Source organism: Pleuronectes platessa, chromosome 18, assembly GCF_947347685.1.
Source record: "Pleuronectes platessa chromosome 18, fPlePla1.1, whole genome shotgun sequence".
Classification (NCBI taxonomy): domain Eukaryota; kingdom Metazoa; phylum Chordata; class Actinopteri; order Pleuronectiformes; family Pleuronectidae; genus Pleuronectes; species Pleuronectes platessa.
In genome coordinates this window covers 20,578,209-20,604,512 of record NC_070643.1, presented here as the reverse complement: position 1 = coordinate 20,604,512, position 26,304 = coordinate 20,578,209, and the positions used below count along the sequence as shown (strand labels likewise).

At 42.3% G+C, this 26,304-nt stretch overlaps 4 protein-coding genes across 7 annotated transcripts; 3 read left to right on the top strand and 1 right to left on the bottom strand.

Moving 5' to 3' along the window:
- Positions 1–634: 634 nt before the first annotated feature.
- On the bottom strand, positions 635–9,081 carry LOC128461414 (cilia- and flagella-associated protein 69). The gene is made up of 23 exons (XM_053446339.1): positions 8,740–9,081; positions 8,025–8,084; positions 7,873–7,938; positions 7,405–7,514; positions 7,249–7,325; positions 6,884–6,982; positions 6,244–6,396; positions 5,818–5,995; positions 5,521–5,644; positions 5,378–5,426; positions 5,161–5,282; positions 4,841–5,075; positions 4,073–4,237; positions 3,873–3,988; positions 3,597–3,715; positions 3,310–3,391; positions 2,963–3,155; positions 2,390–2,518; positions 2,154–2,230; positions 1,874–2,071; positions 1,495–1,581; positions 1,284–1,367; positions 635–881 (listed from the first exon to the last, which is right to left on the bottom strand). Exons 1-23 carry the CDS (start codon positions 8,812–8,814, stop codon positions 720–722), a joined length of 2,760 nt encoding a protein of 919 aa, XP_053302314.1. The 5' UTR covers positions 8,815–9,081; the 3' UTR covers positions 635–719.
- Positions 9,082–10,547: 1,466 nt separating this feature from the next.
- On the top strand, positions 10,548–16,937 carry LOC128461353 (lysine-specific histone demethylase 2). The gene is made up of 21 exons (XM_053446239.1): positions 10,548–10,725; positions 10,874–11,010; positions 11,621–11,742; positions 11,832–11,921; positions 12,093–12,204; positions 12,301–12,414; positions 12,493–12,531; positions 12,677–12,869; positions 12,953–13,137; positions 13,300–13,470; positions 13,557–13,631; positions 13,727–13,861; positions 13,961–14,132; positions 14,280–14,407; positions 14,597–14,728; positions 14,871–14,945; positions 15,093–15,209; positions 15,292–15,417; positions 15,633–15,755; positions 15,831–15,983; positions 16,136–16,937. Exons 1-21 carry the CDS (start codon positions 10,710–10,712, stop codon positions 16,217–16,219), a joined length of 2,499 nt encoding a protein of 832 aa, XP_053302214.1. The 5' UTR covers positions 10,548–10,709; the 3' UTR covers positions 16,220–16,937.
- Positions 16,938–17,642: 705 nt separating this feature from the next.
- On the top strand, positions 17,643–22,163 carry LOC128461371 (nucleolar protein dao-5). Of its 4 annotated transcripts, none has more exons than XM_053446271.1 (12): positions 17,643–17,971; positions 18,894–19,010; positions 19,103–19,213; positions 19,489–19,605; positions 20,103–20,228; positions 20,318–20,416; positions 20,497–20,643; positions 20,733–20,864; positions 20,968–21,090; positions 21,185–21,322; positions 21,400–21,540; positions 21,625–22,163. In XM_053446271.1, the coding sequence occupies exons 1-12, from the start codon at positions 17,920–17,922 to the stop codon at positions 21,720–21,722; spliced, it is 1,401 nt and encodes a 466-aa protein (XP_053302246.1). In that variant the 5' UTR covers positions 17,643–17,919; the 3' UTR covers positions 21,723–22,163. The 4 variants fall into 4 exon arrangements, with proteins under 4 accessions (XP_053302246.1, XP_053302245.1, XP_053302244.1 ...); XM_053446270.1 differs by having other exon boundaries at positions 20,953–21,090; XM_053446269.1 differs by having other exon boundaries at positions 20,733–20,894; positions 21,628–22,163.
- Positions 22,164–22,742: 579 nt separating this feature from the next.
- On the top strand, positions 22,743–25,861 carry LOC128461377 (uncharacterized). Its single transcript, XM_053446275.1, has 7 exons — positions 22,743–23,763; positions 23,885–24,001; positions 24,094–24,180; positions 24,594–25,034; positions 25,150–25,266; positions 25,349–25,447; positions 25,555–25,861. Exons 1-7 carry the CDS (start codon positions 23,418–23,420, stop codon positions 25,677–25,679), a joined length of 1,332 nt encoding a protein of 443 aa, XP_053302250.1. The 5' UTR covers positions 22,743–23,417; the 3' UTR covers positions 25,680–25,861.
- Positions 25,862–26,304: the final 443 nt, after the last annotated feature.

The following is a 26,304-nucleotide window of genomic DNA, read 5'->3' as shown; positions in this document are numbered from 1 at the left end:
GTAAGCTCCTCAAAAAGAAAACACTCTGCAGAAAATACTTTGAAACAACTGCAAGAAAATAAAGCTTCAGGGGGAAGTGGATCCCAAAACACAAAGATCTGTAGCCTGTGATAAGAGCGTCGACCCTTTACTGGACATTAATAGATCGCATGGTGTTTTTCGTATTGAAAGTCAATTAGTGTTGTTGTTATTTTGCTGTTACATAAAGCTTCAGTTTTTTTATGATGCCACATTGTCTGTTCAGGGTCTCACTGGTTTTATACAGGCAGCACACTGGAGGACAAATAACCACAGACATAACTAAGCATTGTCATTTTGAGTTTAATGCTCAGATGTTCTTCCCAATGTCCATATTTATTTTATTTATCTATTAAATATATATTGATTTGAACAGATGTACTGTGCATCAGATTAGCTGAAATAAAACATGTCATCAAACTAAAAATCTAGTTTATTGTAACTGTGTTTGTATAAAGGGCAGAGAACTGGACCAGACTACAAGGTGCTGATTGTTCACATGAAGTTACATCATGTCTGCATCTGCTGCTGTTTCACGTCAACATCTGCAGACACAGGAAAGTTATAGTTTATACTATCTAAAATATAAAATACAAACAATAGCTCATTTTAAATGTGTTGATATAATCTTTATTTGGCTCTGTTAAGGATTTTAAATGAAAAAGAAAGCTGTGAGATAAAAGTGCAGTAAAGTTCTTGTGTTAAACGTCTTTGACCGACACGGAGCTGAAGAGCTCTGGTTCTCGTGCTGCTGGTTCCTCCGGGTTCGGACCTGGACTCTGGATCAGAGGTTTGCTCAGAGTCAGCTTCACTCCTGCCTGAGCCTCAGAGCTCTCTGCTGCGATCACCTGCCCAATGAAATGCTGCGACACAGACCAACACACACGTAACCATCAGGGAGGAGGAATCCTTACTGTTCTGCAGTTTACTTAGATATTATGACTGAAAATCACCTCAGTAATGATTCGCTCCTCATTTATTTGATTTTGGCAAATTATTTCAAACAAGTTTTCTGCCTTTTTAAGACAGAAACACTTAATTTTGACAAATTTGATAAAAAATATAATCTTTCTAATTTTATTATATCTCTGCTTGTATTTCCTAGTGTTTTGCTGTTGTAATTAAAGAACAGCTACACTCGACAGATAAAACCAGTTTTCTCCTAAAGCTTCATGTTTTATCTTCTACAAACAAATGACTGAGACATTGTGTTGCAAACCTGATCACACAATCTGTGTAGTCATGTAAATGTGTTGGGTTCAGACCTCTGCAGGATGGACCGCAGGATCCGCCTCCGTTCGTCTGGGTCTGGATGATTCCATGTCTTCCTTCCTCTGGGCTTTTACCTCCTGTACAGAATAACAAGACAAACAGCACAGTGGTTACTGATGAGAATAAAAACAAGGTTATTGAAATATATTTGTATAATAGTGATGCAGATTTTGAGGATATATCAGCAAATATCAAATGTACAACCTTCAGGATCTCATAGTTCGAGGTTTTGGAGACATAACTGTCCCAAGACTTCGCTGTGAGCTCCCGTTGCTTCCAGTGAGACTTTATCTGTGAGGAAATAAATGACACAAAAAGTTCATGTTATTAACAGAGTCCAAACCATGAGACAAATGTCTTCTGATGAAAACGTCCATCGATGGAAACTTACAAGAAAGTACAAAATGTAAAACTAGGAGACAAGGCTGAGGTGCATGAGCCAGATGTTCTCTATTAAAGTTTAAGCATAAGTTCATGACACAAGAAGAATTCCTGGATCCACACATGAACTAATCTTTTCATGTAACTCATGGCTTCTCTGCTCTTTGTGTGTTTGCTGTGTGTTGTGTTAGATTGTCCACACCTCTGAGTACACAATCTCCTCCTCAGAAGCCTCCTCCTTCTTCTGCTGCTCCAGGATGCTGATTTGTTCCATCATCACCTTCCTGGCGGTGTCCTCTGGGATCTTACAGATTCGGCTCAGAGACTCCTGGTCCGGGCTGATCGGCCTCACGCCGTCTAGGACCAGCTCCCTGCTGACCTCGTCCCACACCTCTCCGACCTACAGCACCACAGGGTTAGTTCAGGCTATTGCAGCTCTTGAGTTTACGTCAAGTCAAGTTGTGAGATGGGCTTTCCTGCACCTTAAAGTCCAGATATCTCCTGATGATGCCCAGAGTCACATAATCTTTGGCTGACAATCCGGGGAGGTCCAGAAAACCTGGGAGAGCAACAAGCATTTAAAAATATCCATATTTATAAATCAGACCAAAGGAAAATCCCTGAGCTCTTCACTCTTTCTTACAATCACCACTACCACACGTTGCATTGTGGCAATGGACTGACAATTGATCTGATACCTCGATTTTTTCGTTTTTACCAAGTTTGCAGAAGATGGAGTAAATCTTCGAGCGCAGGTTCTCTGATATCTCCATCACTGCTGCACTCGGCGTGTTCGACGACAGCTGGGTGTCCTCCTGGTCACGCCTGAGGACCATCCTCTGGGGATCTTTACAAAAATCCAAGAGACAGAAAAATACCAATAACAAAATGATCACTGATGACAAATACTGAATAAAGAAGATTTTAGTCCAGATTTCTTAATGCCTGCCTTTCCTTAGAACCACCAGCTCAACTCCTTTGTTTTCACCACTCATGTGATTGTATGTGTTTTGTCTCTATCTCATAATTATAAGCATTAAAAACTTTCTTGCACTTTCTGAAATATTAATGACAAATGTGTGAGTCACCTGTGTGTAATCTAATTTGAAAAACAGGTAAAGTGTTTCTTCAGATACAACTCTCGCATTAGTGTGTATCTTCATTTGATCTGTGATGATATAAGCTGCTCTGGATAATGCTGACTACTGAAAATAGTGAGTTTAACTGTATTTCTGTGTAGAAAAACATGCATCACACCCCTTTGTGTTGTTGTAGTTGTCTAGTTGCAGACCTGCTATCCCTCCGTGTTGGTCTCGGGTGACTCCCAGCTCCTCCTCTTCCAGCCTCCACAGCTGCAGCAGGAGACTGGACGCTGTCCGCCCGCCCTCGTCCCTCCAGCTCAGGATGTGACTCAGGGTGTTGGGGTTGTCACATAACTCCAACAGGGTGGCGAGAACAATGGCGTGCACACACCTCGGGCTCGACTGAGACAGAGACACCCAACACAAAGAGACTGAGGTTTATATTTTCTGTAGGTGCAAGTGGACACTGCCAGACAGCACACACCTTTCACACAGAGCCACTTAAAGGTGTTTTCATTACATAACCACTGGAGGAAACTGGAAATCAGATACTTACAACGAGTAAGTCCAGCAGAAGAAACACTCCTTCTTTAACCAAGAAATAATCCTCTGTGGTGTAGCAGCCCACGATGCAGGACCTGGTGATTCAAAACAAAACACGGAAACGATCTCAGTCGTCTGGGTGTGAAATTAATAACAAGTTCCCCGAGTTCACTACATTTACACAATTTGAATCTATAAAGCTGGAAAGTGACAGAACGCAGGAGCTGTGCTGATTCCTAACACGTCTTTGAGTGGTTTCTATCATCATATCAGAGTTTGTTGAGTTCCAGCTGAACTGACCACACACAGTCGACCGTGGAGAGGATGAGCTTGTTGTGACCCAGGCCGCTGTAGAACTTGTCCGGGCCTTTCTTCAGGAAATGAACTGTCATCTCAACTCCCTCAGCTCCGAACAGCTCCTGTGGCAGATCATCACAAACGTTTAGTACGATATGAGACTGTCACTGGACATGTCAGAGTCTGAGCCAGGACCACATCTATCCAATGGAATTCTCACAAATAACTAATTTTAATAATGGCATAAAAGTAATTCAAACTCCTTTCTTGCAGATTCACCTTCCTGTGCATGTCGTTCTCACACAGCGCTGAAAGAATCAGCTGAATGTCGGACTTTATCTCCAGCGTCACCAGATCCTCCTCATCGGGACTCGCCTCCATCTGCATCAAAATCCCTGAGAAGATACACAGGTTCCAACCTCGTTCTGCTGACGACTCTCAGTTACATGATGTGCACGTCGCGATTTCACTTAATTCACCCATGAGCTGACTGATGGTTCCTTGGTCACAGAGGTCCTGGAGGACGGACTCTTCACCGAGAGACGTCACAGATCTGAGAACTCTGATGCAGTGCCTCATCTGAGCCTTCTTACTGCCTCGGCCTCCCGTGCCATGGAAGCTGTGACAATCACCAAAGTAGGAATCTGAAACAAAATAGGAAAATAATATGGGTTTTATTTCTGATGGTGGAAGGATTGTTCGGTCAAATCTAGAAAACTTAAATTTGATATCTAATTTAAGCGTCAGTTTGTATGTAAGAACCAAAACACTTAACAGGATACTGCAAATTAAGTACTTTTAAATACCTGTCAGTGTCAGAGAGGAAAGTAGTTAAACTGTCATTTGAATTTTTAAAGCAAGTTGATCTTTCAAGTGGTTAAACTGTCGGATTGGGTTTGAGAGACACAAGTAGCTGAACCGTCAAGTGAGTTTTAAAGATAGAAGTGGTCGGGGGGGGGGGGGGGGGGGGGGTCGGCTACGCAGTTAAACTGTCAGTTGAAGATTTACAGATAAAACCAAGTAAACTGTCATTTGAAGTCTCGTGGATGAAAGCAGTTAAACTGAGAGTTGAAGTGTCGGAGGTGAAAATAGTCAAAGTGGGATGAACGCAATGGAGGTGTCACTATGGCAGCAGTGAAAATACACTGTAAAAAAGGTGTTCTGCTCAGATCCATGTTGTAAAAGTGCATGGATGTTGCTCTATGACCTTTGACCTTTCAGATAGGGGACCCCCCCTGCTTGCCCACCTTGCCCAGTGCACCAGTCCACCAGGAGCAGCAGGCGTGCGTTTCCCAGACATGCCACGTACTCGTCCAGCATGAGCGGAGCGATGGTGGCCAGCGTGGCCAGTGCCTGCAGCTGGAGCTCCTCCTGCTGGATGGAGGACCAGTGACGCCCACCCGATCGCTGCCCAGCCGCGGTGGCAGCAGGCGGCTTCACGAGCGTCAGCAGGGCCAGCATCACCTGCTCCTCTCTGTAGAGCTGAGAGAGGAGAGCACGGGAACAAATGTTCACACTCCAGAGATTCTATCCACTTACAGAACTGCTGACTGAGACTGTGACTGACCTGCAGCGCGGCCAAATCCTTCGACATCAAAACCAACAGATTCAACAGCATCTTCTTCATCTTCAAGTCCTCGCTGTTGTAGCTGAGTTTGAAATTGCGAACCAGGGGATTGTGAGTTTTCACTAAAACGCAGATATAGAAAAAGTTGCGTTAAAGCTGCTGTTCAACTCACGACTAACTGAATTGAAATTGATTTATAGGAAAACCGTTGTCTTACACTCAGGAAACGTGACGAACACCATGAGCTGCTTCGCAAATAGACTCTCCTGAAAATTAGAGACATCATGTCAGACTGTAGCAGACACACAAAGTAAAGTCATCTCACTTCACTGCTCTGCTAAGTGTCTGTCCCGGACTCACGATGAGCAGATGGTTGGAGTTTTCAGCGATGAGAGTTGTGATCACGAGCAGATCGTTTCTGAGTTGGAGGTCTGAAGGTTGGAAGCCGCTCATCAGCTGGTGGAAGAAGGCTTCCTTCAGAGATCTAAGAAGAAATGAAGAGACCACAAAACCTATTTCAACTTTAAATGTTGTGTTGACTTCCTTTAGCTGTTATTAACATTTCAGGATTATTTAGAATCAAAGTTTTGATAAATAAATGGTTAATCCCGATTCTTCCATGTTTGAAAACACCATAGAACCTCAGGAGACGCCTACACAGTGCACTCCATGCTGCTGAGCTGAGCGGTGACCGTGTCCTTGCTGCCTCTCTCCAGCAGGTTCCAGAGGATTTCTGAGGAGTGGACGAGGACCTCACCGGACGGGTCGGGCTCGTTCATGTGGAGACAGATTGTCTCGGCTCCACGTGCATTCAGCATTAAAGCACAGTTCATATCTGCGGATGTAAAATGACATAAGACGTGATTATTGATAAGAACAACTCATTGACCTGTTGACATTGACACAAGGACTCTTAAAATCACTGTTTTCATTGTTTGCCTAATTGTCATTTGATTCGATTTATTGCATTATGCTCTCGAGGGCTGGCTGCTCCGTCTAACGAGGGAGGACGTCTGCTTGAATTGACAGGTCCGACACATCCCCTCCTCCCCTCCCTCCCCTCAGTGAAAACCAGTTACTGACCAGAGGAGCCTGAGAGGATCTGAAGGGTCTTCAGGAGCTGCAGCTTGATGGTGGGCTGGTTCTCCAGGGTGCTCATGGAGAGGAGCAGCGTCTGGGCCACGTCACTGAGCTCCAGCAGCTGAAGCCTGTAGCCTGGGGAGGTTGACTGGAGACCTGCACAGAGAAGAAAGCTCCATCAGATATTACATACTACCAGAAAGTCCTGGAGACACTGAGGAAATAAAACACACGAAGAGAAGATGAGAGAAAATATGAATGGTGGAACAGAAAGAGATATTTAGCATTTGAAAGAAATTGAATTCACTATCATTAATTTTTTGTTATCTTGATAGGATAGTGAGGACAAGTAGAACACAAATAAACCACCAATAACTCAAAATTATACAGAAATAAGTAATTGAGAAGTTTACTATTATTCAGACACAGGTAAGGAGAAATATCAGTTTTGATAAGAAAACAGTGGAAAAGTTCAAGTGAATAAATATAGTAAAGAAATGATGAAATAAATAAAAACTGACAGTAAGACAAAAAGCACAAGCACGCCACCACAGGAGCCATGAGAGAGTCTCACTTAGTGAAAGTCTAGAAAATCTGTTAGAGCTTAAAGTCCGAGGCTTCGTCCTGGTGGCGCTGTCCGTACCGTCGTGCAGATGTTTGGGAGCCACGTGGTTGTAGAATGATTTCACAGTTTCAACTATCTGTTGTCTCACTTCGGCATCTGACACCCTCATGAGACACCCTGTGGACAGAGACACGTCTGTCAGTCACTTCTCCAGAAGCAAAAGTACAAGTTATGTGAAGGATATCACAGGTTTGTTATGTCCATTCAAAAGCTAGAAGACTCTGCATTTTGAGTCCCATGCAAACATGAATGCACCATAACAATCACCACTAGAATAACGTAAATTGACAAATTACATATGGTATCCTATGGTATAGTTTTTATGTAAATATGAGCAGTAATATAAGAGCAGTGACCCAGATATGACAGTTTAATAAGTTTACCCAAGTGGGAGATGAACTCTATGACGTCCTGAGCGTAGTTCAGCTCATCAGAGGCTTTCTCCTTCAGGAAGGGAAATCTGAGAGGAGGCAGAGCAACACTTAGATGCTCAGATGATCTCATAAAATAGGTGGAAATATTAGCATCAATTTCCTTACCTGCAGATTTTAAGAGCCTCACACAATATGGGCAGATACTCAAGGTGCTCATTCACTTTCTCAGCACAGATATTGAGAATTCTGGCGACGTCTTTCAGATCCTTCAACAGCTGGAAACAGCTCAGGACGTTTAACACCAATTTTCAGCAGATGTTTGCTCATGCACAGAATCAAATCAGTCATCAAAAGAGATGGGACTATTTTAGATCAGGCAAAAATGCTGACAGACACGGAGACGCAGAGGTAAATTAGAGCCTTGGGAACAGCGTTTGGCTCCGTGTGCAGGTTGCATGAGAGCGGATCTATTTCCATCACTGCACCGGGAAACATTAATGAGGAAACTTGGACAATCTGCTGTCGTGTGTGTGACACCTCTTATAATCAGACGTGATGAGATAAGGGCTTCATGGAAAGAGAAGCCGACCCTGTAGGGAGAGCTCAGAACATCATAACCAGGGGAAAGGATACAAAACCAATTTGGCTTCTCTTCAATAGTTTCTTCAGGACAAAAAGGTGCCTCTCCTTCAAATTAGCCTTCAGTAAAAAAAACAGAATAAACAGTATAATTACATTTAATCACTTAAAACCCAAACAAATAAACCAGTGCCCATTTAACTGACCGTCAGTGGATCTTCAAGGAGACGAATCACCTTGGTTGAATCCAGACTTTTGGCATTGACCTGTTCAGACAAATACAGTTTTCACACTTCTTTAAAGTACTACTGTCTTTATAATGACTCCTCTTTAGTGACTCAAAGACTCAACCACAAGATCCACTCTGATTTATGAATTTGTTATAGGTCTTCTGAGAATGTGTCAAAATCTTCTCCACCCGAATCTGCCTATATCTAAAATGTGATTTATTTGACTTTGCATTGATCCTTTAAAAATCTAATTTTATATATACTTATACTGACATTTACTTTTTTGATTCTTGTGTTAATGTGTCAATGTAAAGGCCCTTGAATTTAAAAGTCAAACAGAAATACTCTTTTCTCATTAATTGGTGCATTTCTTTCTTTTATTTTTAATCCTGTTGTGCATTTCTGCAATAAGGGCTCTTTAATATACAACACTTATTATATGATTGTATTAATATTAGCTTCTGATGGTCTAGTTATCAAAATAAAACCTGTAAAATGTCAGATTCATTTGTTCTTTAAACCAACAAGGCAATTTCCAACAATTTACTTCAAACACAGAGACAATAAGAGAAGAGGCACAGGAGGATATAGAAAGACACATTTAAATATGATATAAACTTGATTTAAACAGAAAGATATAAATAACAGTGGAGTTGCACCAGTATAATAAGAATATAAACCCAGTGTTTACCTCCAGGTGCTGCCTCATGTCTGCTGCTCCGGGGATCTCCGGTTTCTTTCTGTGAACAACTTTCCCTGAATCCATTTGAGGAAAAAGTCAGGAAATGATAATTTATCTTCTCACTTCAGGAGCGAACGCGACCGTTGTCTCCTCATCGCTCACTGTGATGTCCTCTGGGTCTCAGTGACGTCACTCACAAACCCGGGTTAGAGTGCGGGTTAGCCCCGGAGCGACTTTAACTCGGACCTGGTTCGTTTCGAGGTGAGATAAAGTCCAGATCAACGTCCAGCGAAGGGACGAACTCAGGTCGTGGCAGCGGTAGCTCGTGGAGACACTTCCGGTGTCAACAGAAACTCCCACTGGCAGCTGCCTCTGTTGACTTGGTTGCCAAACTGATTAAAGGCAAAGATATTTGTTATGAATTATTAGCTTCTACGATTTAAAAGCATCAGTGCGTAAACAAGACACAATCTGAACACAACAACCAGCTGCTGACCCACTACTTCTGAACCAAGTTTTATTCTCAGGTCTTCAATATTTATTATAATTCAGTTAACTGATAATGACACCGTGGACGGCCATATTGATATAGGCTGGTTTATCCTGTTTAGATAAAGTGAAATGTGCTGATATGGAAGCAAAATGTTATTTATACTTTCCATTCTAACCAGTAATTTCAAGAACATCTCCACTCAGGTTTTATGTTTGAGTAATTTGTGCAAATGCAGATCATAATACCTAAATTAAAGCATTGAATTATAGAATTGTCTCTTGTGATGAAAACATATTGTGTCAGTGATGGTAGATGTTTATAATCTAACTTTAAAAAGGGCGACAGAGCTTTAATAACAGACACAAACAGCAGGTTTTAATGTGTCAACGACAGCAAAGGTATTATAGTGAGGCCTGGGTTGAAGTGACTGGTCTGATTTGCATATCTGCAGACAAATCAAGCAGAGATTGAATCAGATAAAGAAAGATATGCACAATAGGCAACATAAATACACATATGGAAATACCAGATTGTACAGATGCTAATGCAGTGAAGTGTCGACTGGCCACTTGTTGCACATTGTTACAGGGAAAAGTCATAATGATGTCCTCAAAGGTTTTTTGACAACAGAACTGTAATATCACTTAATTTTATTATTACTCAGCAATATGAAGACACAAGACCTTGATCTGCCTGATCTTTAGGGAAACCTAGTGTGAGTAGCTCTATCTACGTTATGTGCTCATTGGTCAACTCCCTTTTCCATGGAGTATGGATTTCTTTGGCTTTGAAAAAAATACTATTATGTAATTTGTTCTGTGTCGCTGTCAGGAGTCTGTAGAGTGGCCCAGGCACATCTTAGAAACGACCAGCAGACAAAAATAAAATAATGTAAAACATGGCATGGACCCAAAGTGAAACTAAACCCCTGAAACACTATTTTACAGATGAAAACCAATATTTGTGGATATTTAGTAGAGAAAACATGTATTTGTTTTGTTATTAAAATACAGAACATATGAGCACAGCAAGTGGAAAAGAATAAAACCGATGTGAAGGGAGGAAACCATAACTGTAAGCAGCGTCTCAACCCGCCATGATGAACAATAACAAGTTATTAATGTTCACAAATTAGTTCAAATCTCCTGAATGGGTCACAAACACGTTCTGCTGCCACCGGAAGTGGCTCCACGAGCTGCCGCTGTCACGTGAGCTGCTGCCTCTCCTCAGCGTGCCCCCGTTGCTAGGGTGACCGCGTAGTACGGCGAGCAGCGCGGCCCAAATCCCGCACGAGACGCCCACTTCCTCTCAGCAACCGGAAGTGGTGTCCTGCTATCAACAACAGCGCGGAGGGGGTGTGGGAGTAAACCAGCAGCAAACCAACAATAGAAGGAATCGAACCATTTTCACACACACAATAAACCCCCTCGCTGGAAACTGTCATGAACGTGAAGTGGCCCCGGGGCTGGTGACGAGCGGGGCGGCCATGCTGTCAGACGGAGGTCAGTGTTCGATGCCGCTTCGTTTTTAATCGCTAAACGTGACGCGGATCGCTTGGTTTAAAGGTCTCGGTCGTTCGTCCTGCTCTGTGTTCACGCGCTAACGCCACATGTGTGTTATGTTGTTGTTGTTGTTGTCGTGATTGTGCAGACTACTGCGGGAGCGCCTCCGGTGCCCGGCGGGCCAGGAAGAGGAGCTCCGGGGAGGGGGACAGCCAGACCGTGCGCTCCTCCGGGAGGCAGACCAACGTGCGGGTGAAGCGAACCAACAACCCGCCACCTGGACAGGTAACCGTTGAGCAGCAGCCATGTTCCAACGGGCAGTCAAAAAGCCTGAATACTGTGACTGACACGTTCAGTATGTGAGAGTATTTATACATATTTATATACCATACCTGCCTTTTATATACACATTCATACTTTTCAATATCTCCTACTGTACAAATACAGGATACATCCTCCTGCAGCTTTACTCAAGTGCTTCTCTTTTTACGCATAATATTCTGTTGTTAGTGAGATGTGTAAATAAGCTGCATATTCCATGTATTTTATTTGTATTTGATATTTACATGTGTTCTATTGTCTTTTCCTCTGTCTGCTGCTGTAACATGTGAATGTCTCTGGCTTGGGATCAATAAGTCTCATTTCATCTTATCTGTCAAAAAGGTGTAATTTCATATAAACAAGTCATTACTTAATTTGTCTTTCTAATTTCCCCAACATTTTATGCTCAATCCTGTTTGCATTGTATATATTATAGCGTTTATAATAACCCTCTTGATTTTTAATTGTCAATATTGCAGATTTACTTATTTAATACGTTTTTATTTAAGTTTGCAAATTTCCATTAAGTTTGTTCTCAACACTCTCAACACTCTCTTCCTTCTTCTTCTTCCAGAGCAAGAGAAAAGCTACAGACACAGAGGAAGAGGACGATCAGTCTGAGAAGAAGTACAGAAAGTGTGAGAAGGCTGGATGTTCGGCCACGTACCCCGTGTGTTTCGCGAGTGCAAACGAGAGGTACCAGGTTTCTTGGTCAAACCGAAGTAAAAAGATTTAACTCAGTCACGTGCTGGTTGACAGGAGCTCATTCTGCTGTCTCCTCTCAGATGTGCTAAGAACGGATACACGTCTCGATGGTATCATCTGTCCTGTGGTGAACACTTCTGCAATGAATGCTTCGATCACTACTACAGGAGGTAATGTTGACGGCGAAGAAATATCCTCAGTACAATACTGAACTGCATCTTGGTTCAGATAAACATATCATGGTTTTATTGATCAAGTGCTGTCTAAAGAGTATAAGTCAGATATTTTAGTGTTAACCTCCTTTATAAAGCTGAAATTTTATTAACTTTCTTTTATTTCAGCCACAAAGACGGATATGAGACCTTTGCATCGTGGAAGAAGGTGTGGACAAGTAATGGGAAGAGTGAGCCCAGTCTTAAAGCTTTCATGGCCGATCAGCAGCTGCCGTTCTGGGTACGTGGACGCTGCCGTCCTGGTTCCTGTCAAACAGCTGAATGTGGCATCTCTTGAGTTCTCCATACATGTTACATGTTCACATGTTACTTTCAGGTTCAATGCACCAAACCAGAGTGTAAGAAGTGGCGTCAGCTGACTAAGGAGATCCAACTCACTCCTTCCTTAGCAGCAACATATCGCTGTGGAATGAAGTTCAACAACATTAAGGTGAACAGGAAACTGAAAAACGAGGCATTGACTAAGTGACCTTCTGTTGTTGTAATAACTTTGTTTGCTTGTCTACAGAGTGAAGGACCGGACCAGTGCTCCCAACCAGAGGACCTGGTAAGACACAGATCATAGCCGATAAGGAACAGTCTGCAGCTAACAGGGTTTATAATATAAAAGTCTAAATAAACTATTGTGTCTGATTAAAAGATTATGGATTCATTTTCCTTCTATTTAACCTCAAGCTCTTTTATTCTCTCAGAGAGTAGCTGAGGTGACCGACAGCTGGTGGCATTCAATGCTGATTCTGCCGCCACTGTTTAAAGAAAGTCCAGCCAGCCCCTTCCTCGCTGCCTACTACCCCGACTGTGTGGGAATGAGTCCGTCAGGCTCTCCCAGCAACATGTCTCGGAACGACCTGAGGGCCGATCACTGCCGAGCTGTACCGCCACAAAGTAAGTCTCTGAGTGCAGGAGAAAGTTAGAGACGTCAGTCCAGAGCATCAATATGGTTTACTAATCATAATTGTATCCTTCAGTTCCAGGTCTGTGTCCATACTTCCAGCCCTTCTATCAGCCTAATGAGTGTGGTAAGGCTCTGTGTGTGCGGCCGGACATGATGGAGCTGGATGAGCTTTACGAGTTTCCAGAGTTTTCCCGGGATCCCACCATGTACTTGGCCTTGCGTAACCTTATCCTGGCTTCCTGGCACAAGAACTGCAAGGTATGCTGCTGACATCGGCCAACACCGATCTATTGAACCAGGAAATACATTCCTTTCTTATGTTTTTCTACCTTTTATAAATATGTGTTTGTTCCCATAAAGTTATTTTAAAACTCCATAAAACAACAAGTACTTGAGATTATTTATCTATTTATCCTAAAGGAGATGCTGACCTCTCAGAAATGTGCCCAGCACATCATTGTCCGGGGGCTGGTGCGTGTGCGCTGCGTGCAGGAGATGGACCGGGTGCTCAACTTCATGACCAGGAAGGGTTTGATCAACACGGGTTTGCTGGCGGTCAAACAGCCGCTCCTCCCTGAAAGCCATCGGGCTGTGAGTGTCAACCGCTCACATCTATATTTGTGATAAGTTATTTTGTTTTAAAAGCTCACAGTCTTCCAACATCTTATTTTTTACAGAAGAACGTTATCGTCATCGGTGCCGGAGCCTCAGGACTTGCTGCTGCCCGGCAGCTGCAAAACTTTGGCACTCAGGTTTAAATACTTCACTTAACTTGGATTTTTATTTTCACATCTTCACACTGTCGTCTGGTCACAGAGTCACATCCTTTATCTCCTTTGTTTGACAGGTGATGGTGCTGGAGGCGAGGGAGAGAATCGGAGGTCGAGTGTGGGATGATGCGTCTCTGGGCGTCACTGTGGGCCGAGGAGCTCAAATTGTCAATGGTTGTGTAAATAATCCCATTGCCCTGATGTGTGAACAGGTAAGAATTAATGTGCATGGACCCAAAATACTTTTCTATGTTTTGATCATGATAGTTAGTCTATTAACTATTTGTTCCCTCGTCCTTCCTCTGATGCAGATGGGCATCCAGATGCACAAGCTGGGGGAGCGGTGTGACCTCTTCCAGGAGGGAGGACAGGTTACTGACTCGGCCATTGACAAGCGCATGGACTTCCACTTTAACGCCATCTTGGACGTGGTGTCAGAGTGGAGGAAGGACAAGTCCCAGAACCAGGACACACCACTGGGAGGTGCTGAACCGTTTCACCAAACTCCATGTCCCTTGAAATTAAGATTTGAATGTTTTATATGATCAGGAAAGAGTCATTATTGGCCTTCTTGCAGAAAACTGACTTGGGATGTATTTTTTATGTATTAGTATGATTTTATTTCTGCAGAAAAAGTCCAGGAGGTGAAGAAGAACTTTCTGCAGGAGTCTGGGATCCAGTTTAGTGAGTTGGAGGAGAAGGTGCTTCAGTTTCACCTCAGCAACCTGGAGTACGGCTGCGGAAGCATGTTAGACCAGGTCTGGAAAACTCTAAACTTAAAAACACTGCAACTTTTTTTTCCTGTTTGAGTTTCGTTATGAACAGAAAGTCTCTTGATGTGTTCTAACGAACAGGAAGTTCAGGCTGGAAACTGGAAAACCCCTCAGTCCCTTTGAACTGTCTGCATGCTGCTCATATATTAATAAGATATAAACTTTTGTTTGTAGGTATCAGCAAGATCCTGGGATCACAACGAGTGTTTTGCCCAATTCTCAGGAGACCACACTTTACTCAATAAGGGCTACTCTGTCTTACTCCACAAACTGGCCGAGGCCCTGGACGTCCGCACAAAGTGTCCGGTTGGTTTGACTTTATACTTCCTTTTTTCTTTTTTTAAACTCACATTTAAAACGCAATTAACCTGCCCTGTATTAAATTACATTAGAGTATGAATTTGTGTACTAAATACTGCATTAAAAGTACTTTTTATTTAAATTTTAGGTTCAGGCCATTGACTACTCAGGTGACGTTGTCAGAGTTACATCCTCCAATGGCTCCCAGTGGACGGCACAGAAGGTAAAAACATAAAGACTCTTCAACATGATATTGCACGATCTATATTATCCATAAAGACTTAGAGAATTTAACAGTCAAACTAAGCTAAATCTTTCTATTCTTAATGACTTTAGTTTATTTTGACTTTAACGTTCTTTCCTCTTTAAGGTTCTTGTTACAGTCCCATTGACTTTGCTGCAGAAGAATTTGATTCAGTTCAACCCTCCACTTCCTGAGAGGAAACTGAAAGCAATCCACAGTCTGGGAGCTGGTATCATAGAAAAGGTCATATCTGCTTGAGGTGTCTATTAGTTTCACTTTCTCTGTCTGTGGCTAAATGATAAAACATCTCAGTCTCCACCTGCAGATCGCTCTTCAGTTCCCGTACAGATTCTGGGACAACAAGATCCAAGGGGCCGATTACTTTGGTCACATCCCACCGGCTCCTGACAAGAGAGGCATGTTCAGCGTCTTCTATGACATGGATCCACAGGTTTGTTTCTCTCCGTTCACCCACTAGACGAAGACACATCGGCTCCCTGCCCTTTGTCTTTTCTATAATATACAAGTTCGTCTTTCTGTGTTAACCATGAGAGAAGGAGGGGATCTGGGTGTAAAGCAGCATCTTAGCAGGACACATGAATATATAGGTTTGATCTCCTGTCATGATTACACTGTGCTTTAATGGTTGTGTGCCTGTGTCTGTAGGGAAAGCAGGCTGTCCTCATGTCAGTGATCACTGGGGATGCCGTCCCTGCTGTTCGGGACCTGGAGGACAAGGCGGTGGTTGATGAGTGCATGAAAGTTCTGCGTGAACTTTTCAAGGAACAGGTAATGACATCACATTCTACTATTACATTTTTGTGGGTGTGTTTTTGATCTCTGTTGTTATTCTCTTCTTGTTAGGACGTCCCGGAGCCGATACACTTCTTTGTCACACATTGGAGCAAAGACATCTGGTCCCAGATGTCCTACAGCTTTGTGAAGACAGGCGGCAGTGGAGAGGCCTATGATATCCTTGCTGAAGACATTCAGGGCAAAGTCTTCTTTGCTGGCGAGGTAATATTATTAAGGAAAGTCGATTTATAAAAAGCTAAATAGCACGTTATCCATAACAGCAGTGCTCTTCCTGCTATGACAAGTCAATTAATTGTTTGCCGTGAAACAGGTTTTAATTGACTTGTTTCCGTTTTTACCATCTTTGTTACCAGGCCACCAACAGACACTTCCCTCAGACTGTGACCGGAGCCTACCTCAGTGGGGTCCGAGAGGCCAGCAAGATGGCTGCTATGTAAACTGTCAGCACCAGATCACTCAACAGCACCAGCATGGACACACACACGGGTCGCTCACTGACACACAGACCGGTACTCAACTCTGACTGTGTTCCCTTAGTCGCTCCACATGACGTGAGCACTTCTGTAATGAAATGGTTCAAAATGTTCATTTGAAGACATGAGGCTGCATGAAACATTGGTTAACTCTCCGTTTTTCTAATCATGAATCGACCTGAATAAGATTTAATCTCCAGGGATCAAGTTTCAAGAGATGATACAGGGATATTTAAAAACTAAATCTTCGTTGAGAGTTGCCTACCAATGTTTTTTACAACTGTAATGGATTCGCATTGTTTTGCATGTGATACATGTGTTGGTACAAATGGTTTAGTGAACGGGATGAAAGGTTAGATATTTACTATTAGTCCTTCTGCGATAGCACTTTTATTTATAGCATTGATCTAATTTGAAAAAAAGAAATGAATAGTTCATGTCCCAATTAAATTCCTCTTGTGGTTGAGAATGATCAGAAGACACCAGATCGTCCCCTTACTTACCTTCTCAGGGATTTGATCAGGATTTTATTACCTAGAGAAAAATACTAATGTATTTGTACAATTTTGAATATCATTGTTTAAAAAAAGGTCACACAAACAACCAAAGGAGGAAAGTAAATCCTTCCTATTTCCCTTGTGTTCGCTCTTGAATTCAAACTGAACCTTAGTTGTTGTTGGGGGGGGGGGGGGGGGGGGGGGTTTGGGAATCAGCACAGCGACGTCCTCACTGTCTTTGACCGATGTTGACTTATGATGCTTTACATGTAGAGTCAGATCTGTGTGAGAATCTAGAATCATGTCCCATCTGGCTGACATCACAGTGCTTCAATATTTATCTTGTACTTGTGTAATAAACTGAGCTTTGAACTGCCACCATCAGCTAATTGGTTTTACTCTGGAAGAAGATCCACATCTTCAAATTAATGTTTTCATATTTATGGATCGAATGAGTCCATAAATGAGTCGCTCTACTTTAATATCTGCAGAGCACTGTGTCAACTGCAGATATGAATATTCATCTTATAATTAGCACTTACGTAGAACATTATATATATTATACAAGACATAATACATTAACCACTCTTCACAGTATATAAATCTCAATTCAAAATGCACAAAGAATCTTTAATATATGTAAACACAAAACAAGCTTTACTGATCCAGAATAGTTTGTCTTTCTTACTTTTTAGTAGAATTAGAATTTATTTTTTGCATTCTTATAATTGTGTTAGACATACTTTTTCAATTTTGGGAATTTGTATTGGCCAGTTATTGATCATAAACAAAGTTTCATAATGAAACAGGAATTTATTTCCCTCTAGATTTGTCGCTAGGAAGTCCGTGAACCAATGACGGCACGGCACGTCATCAACACTCGCCCGAGCGCCTTCCTCCAACGCGGGACGGAAATAAACAAAGCCATCGCAATCTGGAAGGAAAGAAGAACTCGTACTGGAGGAACTGTTTTTTTAAACGCGCGCCCTGACTCTTTGTGCCGTGACCGTGGTTTGACGGAGCAGAACATCTGGAGGAGACGCGGCTCGTGTCAACAGCTGGTTGGTGAAGCTAACGCTCGCCGAGCAGCAGAAGCTAGCAGCGGACAGGCTCAGTTGGCGCCTTTTGGATGAAGAGGACATAAGAAAAGTCACAGTGATCAACAACATGGACGTTAGCACACGTGACCCGCCCAGCACCGAGCCACACGACGCCGCAGGTAAACAGAGGATCCGGGATGTGCGTTCTGTGAAACATCTGCCCGAGGAGCCAGATGTGCGCGAGCTGAACTAAGTTGTGGCAAACAAAGATGGAGGAGTTCAAGCTGATCAAATCCAAACACGACCATGGTTTATTTTTTAAATTCAAACATGGGATTCGAACACGAACATCTCTGCTGCTGTAAACAAGGGGATGCCCCCCCGTCCTGTCATGTGGTAGTTTGTGGAAACCATGGAAGTTTTGTTATGGACGTTTTGGTTTGAGAATAATGGAATAGAATATTCTTTATTTTTTTTTTAAACGGAAATTAATCACAAAGTTGGCATCTATTTCATTATATTACTAAAAACTTGCTAATTCTAAATCTATATATATATATATTATAAATCCATAAGAGGTGACACAGATATTTAACCCCACTCTTGTTCAGTTTGACATATCCCCCCCCCCCCCCCTGTATGTCAAGTTTCAGAAGATTTTACTGTTGAATGTTTGAGTAAAGGTCATCATATCAATCATAACTTGTTCATAGTAAATTATTTATTATTTTTAAATCCTTGACAGGTGACGTGAATATTTAAACTCACTCTTGTTCATGGTCAATAACGAACACTTGACTGAGTACTTAAGAACATTTACTGTAAACTACAGTAAAATCAGGATGTGTAAACTAAAAATCTCTTAATTTGGTACAAATGAACTCTAGAACTCTTCAGTTCAGATTTACCAGAGGAACCTCGACATATTATTTAACTCATTCATCTCATTGTATCTCTGACTGAGGACTTTGAACCTCTTTCCAAACTCCTGAAAAGCAGTAACAGTGAGGAGAAACAGTCATGCCGATCAAGAGTCGAATATTTATTCTAGCAAAAGCAAAAGGTGCTAAATCTGTGTGTTTGAATCTTCTCCCGTTGTAGCTTCTGATCACTCCTCTGACGATGAGCCGCTCATCAAGAAGAAAACAAAGCTTGCAGCTAAAAAACCTGTGAAAAAAGCAAACGCATCCAGATCCAGAAGCACAAAAAAGAAAGCAGGTGAGCACATCACCACATGCGTGTATCATTAACTCGACTGATCCGTGTCTGGAGCGAATCCCCTTCATTTTCTGCTCTTGCTCCTCTTTCAGATCCGGAACCGAACGACAGCTCTGACAACGAGCCTCTCGTTAAAATCACCAAAACGGCAAAGAAGCCGTTCTCAGCGCCTCCAAAAAAATCTGTTGACACAGAGAAGAAAGGTCCGCACACTTTGGAAGTGATAAGAAGTCAACACTCCCCCTGCGGCAAACATGTCTTTCTTGAAATGTTATTGCGCTGATACATTTTATTTCATTCACATAAAACAATATACAGTTTAAAAGGATGTAATTAAAGCAGCAACAGGATGTTTACATTAGGACATTTGTTTAAAAACCTCCTCTGCATTTGAGGCCACTTGAAGCACCATGTCTTTAACCTGAGGTAGTGTGACCTTTTCAAACAAGTGGTCTTTTTGTATCTTCTCCTGTCGCAGCTTCGGATCCCTCCTCAGATGACGAGCCGTTGGTCAAGATGAAAACAAGGAAACCAGAGAAAAAAGAAAACGCATCGTCCAGATCCTCCCGATCTAATGGCACAAAGACGATTGCAGGTGATTAAGTCAACACACGTTTTTTTAACTAACTGCTGATGCTATCGATTGATCTGGAGTGAAAAGCTCCGACAAACAGACCCTCATAGAGATCGACAAAAGCCTTTCTCAGTGCCTCCAAAAGAGAAAGTGTGAGGTGAATACACCCTCTGCAAAATAGAAAGTTTAGAAAGAGGTAACTCTGGCATGTGCAGAAGTTGTTGTAGCCAAGAAAGTCGGTACTCCGTGACCCACAGTGACCCCCACAGTTTGGTGGATCGGCAAAGACTCTTCCTATTCTAGATTCATTTTCTTTATTAAAAGGTCCAGTGTGTAAGATTTAGGTCAAAGGGATCTACTGGCAGGTATTGAATATAAAATAATCCTAGTGATGTTTTCATGAGTGTGTTTCATCTAAACTGGACGAATTGAAGTACAATATGTTCAACCTGATGTAGTTTGTCCTTTGAAAGAAGAACGTGGCCAACGTGTCTGTTTTGTTTATTCTCCTGTTGCAGCGTCTGATCACTCCTCCGATGACGAGCAGCTGATCAAGATGAAAACAAAGTTCGCATCTGCTAAGAAATCAGGAAAAAAGGAAAACGCATCATCCAGACCCAACGACTCAAACAGCAACAATACAGGTAGTTACATCACCACGTCGTCGGCACTTTGGTTTCTGAATGTTTTAGTTTCTCTGCTGTATGTAACTGTTTTGACCGTTTGAACACAGACGACAGCTGTGACGATGAGCCTGTGAAGAAAATCGCCAAAGTGACTTCGAAAACTGCAAAGAAGTCTCCGAAAAGATCTGTTAAAACAAAGAAAAAAGGTTTGTTTGTTGTCTCTACATCGACCTGCAGCAGCAACAGATCGTGCTGTTCCCTCTCACGGAGATTTTTTGTGACACAGAAGCAGAATCCGCGGACGATGATAGTTTGGATGATGAGCCTCTGAGTGAAACTGCCAAGACACTTAAATCCAGACGTCAGCCAAAAAGATCGCCTAGAAAAGGAAACCCGGTCGTGAAATCCCAAAGGACGGCAGCGAGGAAAAAAGGTGGGTGTGAAATGTGGAAATCTAAAAATGTCTAAAAGGCTTTCTCTGAGATGATCGGGACCAAAAAACTGTATTTTGTTTTATTCCAGTTAAATATGCAGAAGCATCCAGCGACAGCTCAGAGGATGTTCCACTGGCAGCAATAACAAGGAAGAGGACAAACCCTGCACCGGCCAACGACAAGACAACTAAATCAAATCAGACAGACAATTCACCAGAAGGTGTGGAGGGCTTTATTAGACTGACCAGAAGTAAATAACTCTACTTAAGTACGTTTTGTTCAGTTGCTAAACTCTTGGGTTTGTAAAGACTCTTCATCCTCAGACAGCAGCTCGGACGACGATGACGAGCCCTTGGCGAAACTTAAAGCCAATAAGAAGAAACCAGTGAAGAAAAACACAAAGAGGACAACTGCAGCGCGAGGTGCTGCCTCCAAAAAGAGACAAGGTACCATGGCAGCATTTATAAAGAGATGAGAACAGAGGGTTTTGCCGCCAATACATTCGATTAAATCCTCAATACTGTGACTGTTGTTTGGCAGAACCGGCGAATGCAAGCTCAGGCGACGAACCCTTGATAAGCCTTGTGAAGAAGAACCACACAGACGAAGAGAGGAAAACCAAAACACAATCTAAGACCCAGAGGAACACAAAGAAGCCAAGAAAGACGAGTGTGTCAGGTAAGGACTGGTGAAGGTGACACGAGTCAACCAGCAGATCACCACAGACATAGTAGCTCACACCTTGTTCTCTTCAGGGTCATCAAGCGATGGTTCTGACGACGACACAATCACAGCAGCTAAACACCCTCAGGTGACCAAACTCCTGAAGATAATACTGGAGAGGTGTGACAGTGACGACGCCGGACCAACGGGAAGCTCGGACCAAACCGGAACAGGTACTGAGTACAGAACAAACGCCGTTATTGATGCTGCGATTAAAATCTCAAACTAAAAAGTGACATTCTTCTTCATCTCCAAAGCAGAAACAGTGGCCGCTGAAGGGAGTCCTTCAAAGGAAGAATCAGAGGGTTCAAAGGAAGAATCAGAGGGTTCAAAGGAAGAGTCAGGAGAAGAGTAGGCAGCAGATGTGACATTGTGGAAGAAAAGGCACATCGGCACCTTTCAGTTTCTGGTCTTGGAAGTTGGTACCAATTAGTTTGAGGAATTTACCAAAAGGTTCTAAATCCCAAGATTAATCCCCTTAACATCACAGTTAATGTTTATACAGTATGAAGTTAGTGTTTATACAGTATGAAGTTGATGTATGTTTTATATATGAATATATTCATGTTTATTTAAGTAATTCTACTCCAGTTTTAAGGTTTGGGACCAGGTTCCTGAAAGATGAAATGCACAGTCTTTAAGGGTGTTTTACTATTGGTGCCTTTTTATTTGCATTGGCTGTTTCCTCTGGTTTTAACACTTGTTAATGTTCGGTATATTTTTGTTTTCATATTGTGTGTACACTCGGCATGAGGCAGTGGAAATCTGTAGGGATGGATTAAACTGCTCAGATGAATCCGTCTCTGTGTCGGTTGTCTTTCCACACACTTTAATTATATTTTTCTTCATCAGTGTCTGTCATCTTCATTAAACGGTCAGTTATGAAATTACTCATCATCCAGTTTTTGATGTCAAATCAAATGAATTTGTTAAATAGTAAATGTTGATCATTGTTCTTGCTGCTTTCTGTTGCCACATGGGAATAAATATTCCCAATAATAGCACATATTCAAATATAGCACTGTGCCAACTGCAGATATGAATATTCATCTAATAAGTAGCACTTACATAGAACATTATATATATTATACAAGAAATCATACATTTACCACTATAGACAGTGTTTAAATCTCAATTAAAAATGATAAAGAATCTTTAAAATATTGAAACACAAAACAAGCTTTACTGATCCAGAGTAGTTTGTCTTTCTTACCTTTTAGTAGCATTAGAATTTATTTTTTTCATTCTTATAATTTAGTTATATTTACTTTGTATTGGCCAGTTTTTGATTATAAACAAAGTTTCGTAATAAACCAGGATTATATTTCCCTGTAGATTTGTTGCCAGGAAGTCCGTGAACCAATGACGGAACGATACGTCATCAACACTCGCCTGAGCGCCTTTCCTGCGACGCGGGGACGGAAGAAAACAAACCCATCGCGAACTGGGAAGGAAAAGAACAACTCGTACTGGAGGAACTGGTTTTTAAAGCCCTGACTCTCTGTGCTGTGACGGAGCAGAACATCTGGAGGAGACGCGTCACGTGACAACAGCTGGATAGTGAAGCTAACACTCGCCGAGCAGCGGAACTTGGGACAAACAAAGATGGAGGAGTTCACGCTGATAAAATCCAAACACGACCATTGTTATTTTTTTAATTCAAACATCTGATTCGAACATCTCTGCTGCTGTAACCCCCCCGCCCCCCAACAAATTTCAATGAAGATAACATTAAATGAATCAGAAATACACTCTATACATTATTAATGTGGTAAATGATTATTCTAGGTGGAAAAGCCTGGTTTTAAATTAAATATCTACATAGTTGTATAGAGTCCCATTTCCAGCCACTATCCCTCCGGGGTTCAAATGGTACATTGTGTTTGCTAATCGCCTTAGAAGACTAATGGATGATTAGAAAACCATTGTGCAGTTATGTGAGCACAGCTGAAAACTGTTTAGCTGGTGAGAGAAGCTATAGAACCGGCCTTCCTTTGAGCTAGTTGAGTATCTGGAGCATCACATCTGTGGGTTCCATTATCCTCTCAAAATGGCCAGAAAAGGAGAACTTTCATGTGAAACTCGCCAGACTATTCTTGTTCTTAGAAATGAAGGCTGTTCCATGCGAGCAATTGCGAAGAAATTGAAAATGTCCTACAACGGTGTGTACTACACCCTTCAGAGAACAGCACAGACGGGCTCTACCCAGAGTAGAAAGAGAAGTGGGAGGCCCCGGTGCACAACTCAGCAGGAAGACAAGTATATTAAACTAGTCGCTAGTTTGAGTAATAGACGCCTCACAGGTCCTCAACTGGAAGCTTCTTTAAATGGTACCCGCAAAACGCCAGTGTCCACGTCTACAGTGAGGAGGCGACTCCGGGATGCTGGCCTTCTAGGTGAGACCCCCCCCCCCCAATCCCCTGTCTGTATGTCAAGTTTCAGAAGATTTTACTGTTGAATGTTTGAGAAAAAGCAGAAGGTGCTAAATCTGTGTGTTTGAATCTTCTCCCGTTGTAGCTTCTGGTCATTCCTCCTCCGATGAGCCGCTCAACAAGAAGAAAACAAACCTGGCGGCTGAAAAACCTGTGATAAAAGCAAACGCATCCAGATCTCAAAGCACAAAAAAGAAAGCAGGTGAGCACATCACCACATGCGTGTGTTATTAACTCGACTGATCCGTGTCTGGAGCGAATCGCCTTCATTTTCTGCTCTTGCTCCTCTTTCAGATCTGGAGCCTCTCATTAAAATCGCCAAAACTGTGAAGAAGCCTTTCTCAGCACCTCCTAAAAAATCTGTTGCTACAGAGAAGAAAGGTCAGCACACTTTGGAAGTGATAGGAGCTCAACACTCCCCCTGCGGCAAACATACAAAAAAAAGTGTCTGTCTTGAAATGTTACTGCGCTGCTACCTATTATTTCATTCACTTAAAGAAATAGACCGTTTAGAAAGATGTAATTAAAGCAGCCACAGGATGTTTACATTTTGCCATTTGTTTTTCAGCCTCCTCTGCTCTTATGGCTTCAATTGGCTTCATTTTCAGTTGCTTAGACGAGCCCGTGTTTGCTCAAGGACAAGTTTAACAGCAAGGCTGCAATGTTGTAGCCAGTTTTGAATTTTTCTTCACACCCTCCCCTGCATTAGAGGCCACTTGAAGTACCATGTTTTCAACCTGAGGTAGTGTGACCTTTTGAAACAGGTGGTCTGTTTGTATCGTCTCCTGTCGCAGCTTCGGATCCCTCCTCAGGTGACGAGCCGCTGATCAGGAGGAAAACAAAGAAACCAGGGAAAAAAGAAAACATTTGTGGGATCGATTATCCTCTCAAAAGGGCCAGAAAAGGAGAACTTTCATGTGAAACTCGCCAGACTATTCTTGTTCTTAGAAATGAAGGCTGTTCGATGCGAGCAATTGCGAAGAAACTGAAAATGTCCTACAACGGTGTGTACTACACCCTTCAGAGAACAGCACAGACAGGCTCTACCCAGAGTAGAAAGAGAAGTGGGAGGCCCCGGTGCACAACTCAGCAAGAAGACAAGTACATTAGAGTCTTTAGTTTGAGTAATAGACGCCTCACAGGTCCTCAACTGGCAGCTTCTTTAAACGGTACCCGCAAAACGCCAGTGTCCACGTCTACAGTGAAGAGGCGACTCCGGGATGCTGGCCTTCTAGGTGAGACAGATATTTCAGCCCACTCTTGTTCAGTGTGACACCCCCCCTTACTGTTGAATGTTTGAGAAAAGCAAAAGATGCTAAATCTGTGTGTTTGAATCTTCTCCCGTTGTAGCTTCTGATCACTCCTCCGACGATGAGCCGCTCAACAAGAAGAAAACAAACCTGGCGGCTGAAAAACCTGTGAAAGAAGCAAACGCATCCAGATCTCAAAGCACAAAAAAGAAAGCAGGTGAAAGCACGAGATGAGAGCAGAGGATTTTGCCGCCGATACATTCGATTGAATCCTCAATACTGTGACTGTTGTTTTGCAGAACTGATAAGCCTTGTGAAGAAGAACCACACAGACGAAGAGAGGAAAACCAAAACAAAATCTAAGACCCAGAGGAACACAAAGAAGACGAGTGTGTCAGGTAAGGACTGGTGAAGGTGACACGAGTCAACCAGCAGATCACAACAGTCATAGTTGGAAGTTAAAGACGTATCTGCTCTGTTGGCTCACACCTCTTGTTTTCTTCAGGGTCATCAAGTGACGGTTCTGACGACGACACAATCACAGCAGCTAAACACCCTGAGGTGACCAAACCCCTGAAAATAATACTGGAGAGGTGTGACGGTGACAACACTGGATTTAAGTTTATTTAAGTTATTTTATGAAATGCACTTTAATGGTGTTTTACTATTTGTGCCTTTTTATTTTTGCAATGACTGTTTCCTCTGGTTTTAACACTTGTTGATGTTCGGTATATTTTCTGCTTTCATATTATGTGTACACTCGGCATGAGGCAGTGGAAATCTGTAACAGTGGATTAAACTGCTCAGATGAATCCGTCTACGTGTTGGTTGTCTTTCCACACACTTTAATTCTTCTTCTTCATCATCTGTCATCTTCATTGAACGGTCAATTAGGTTTTTGCTGTCAAATCACATGAATTTGTTAAATAGTGAAGGTTGATCATTGTTCTTGCTGCTTTCTGTTGCCACATGTGAATAAATATTCACACAAACCGAGAGACGCTCTGAATCCATTAAAGTTGTGTCTTTGTTGATAGTTATGCAAAGCGGCAGAAGTCCAGAGACACTGGGTCACATGAAGGTGTTGAACTGCAGTAATACTCTGTCCCAGCTGCTTACTGGTGCAGCATGGAGCCTAATTTTTAAATTGAAATACTGATATTTAATAAATTCCTCCTTCAAATTCTATGAGAAGATTCTTTTCCTATGTTTACAAGGTGCAAGGAGACACTGGGTCACGTGACATGGAGGGAAC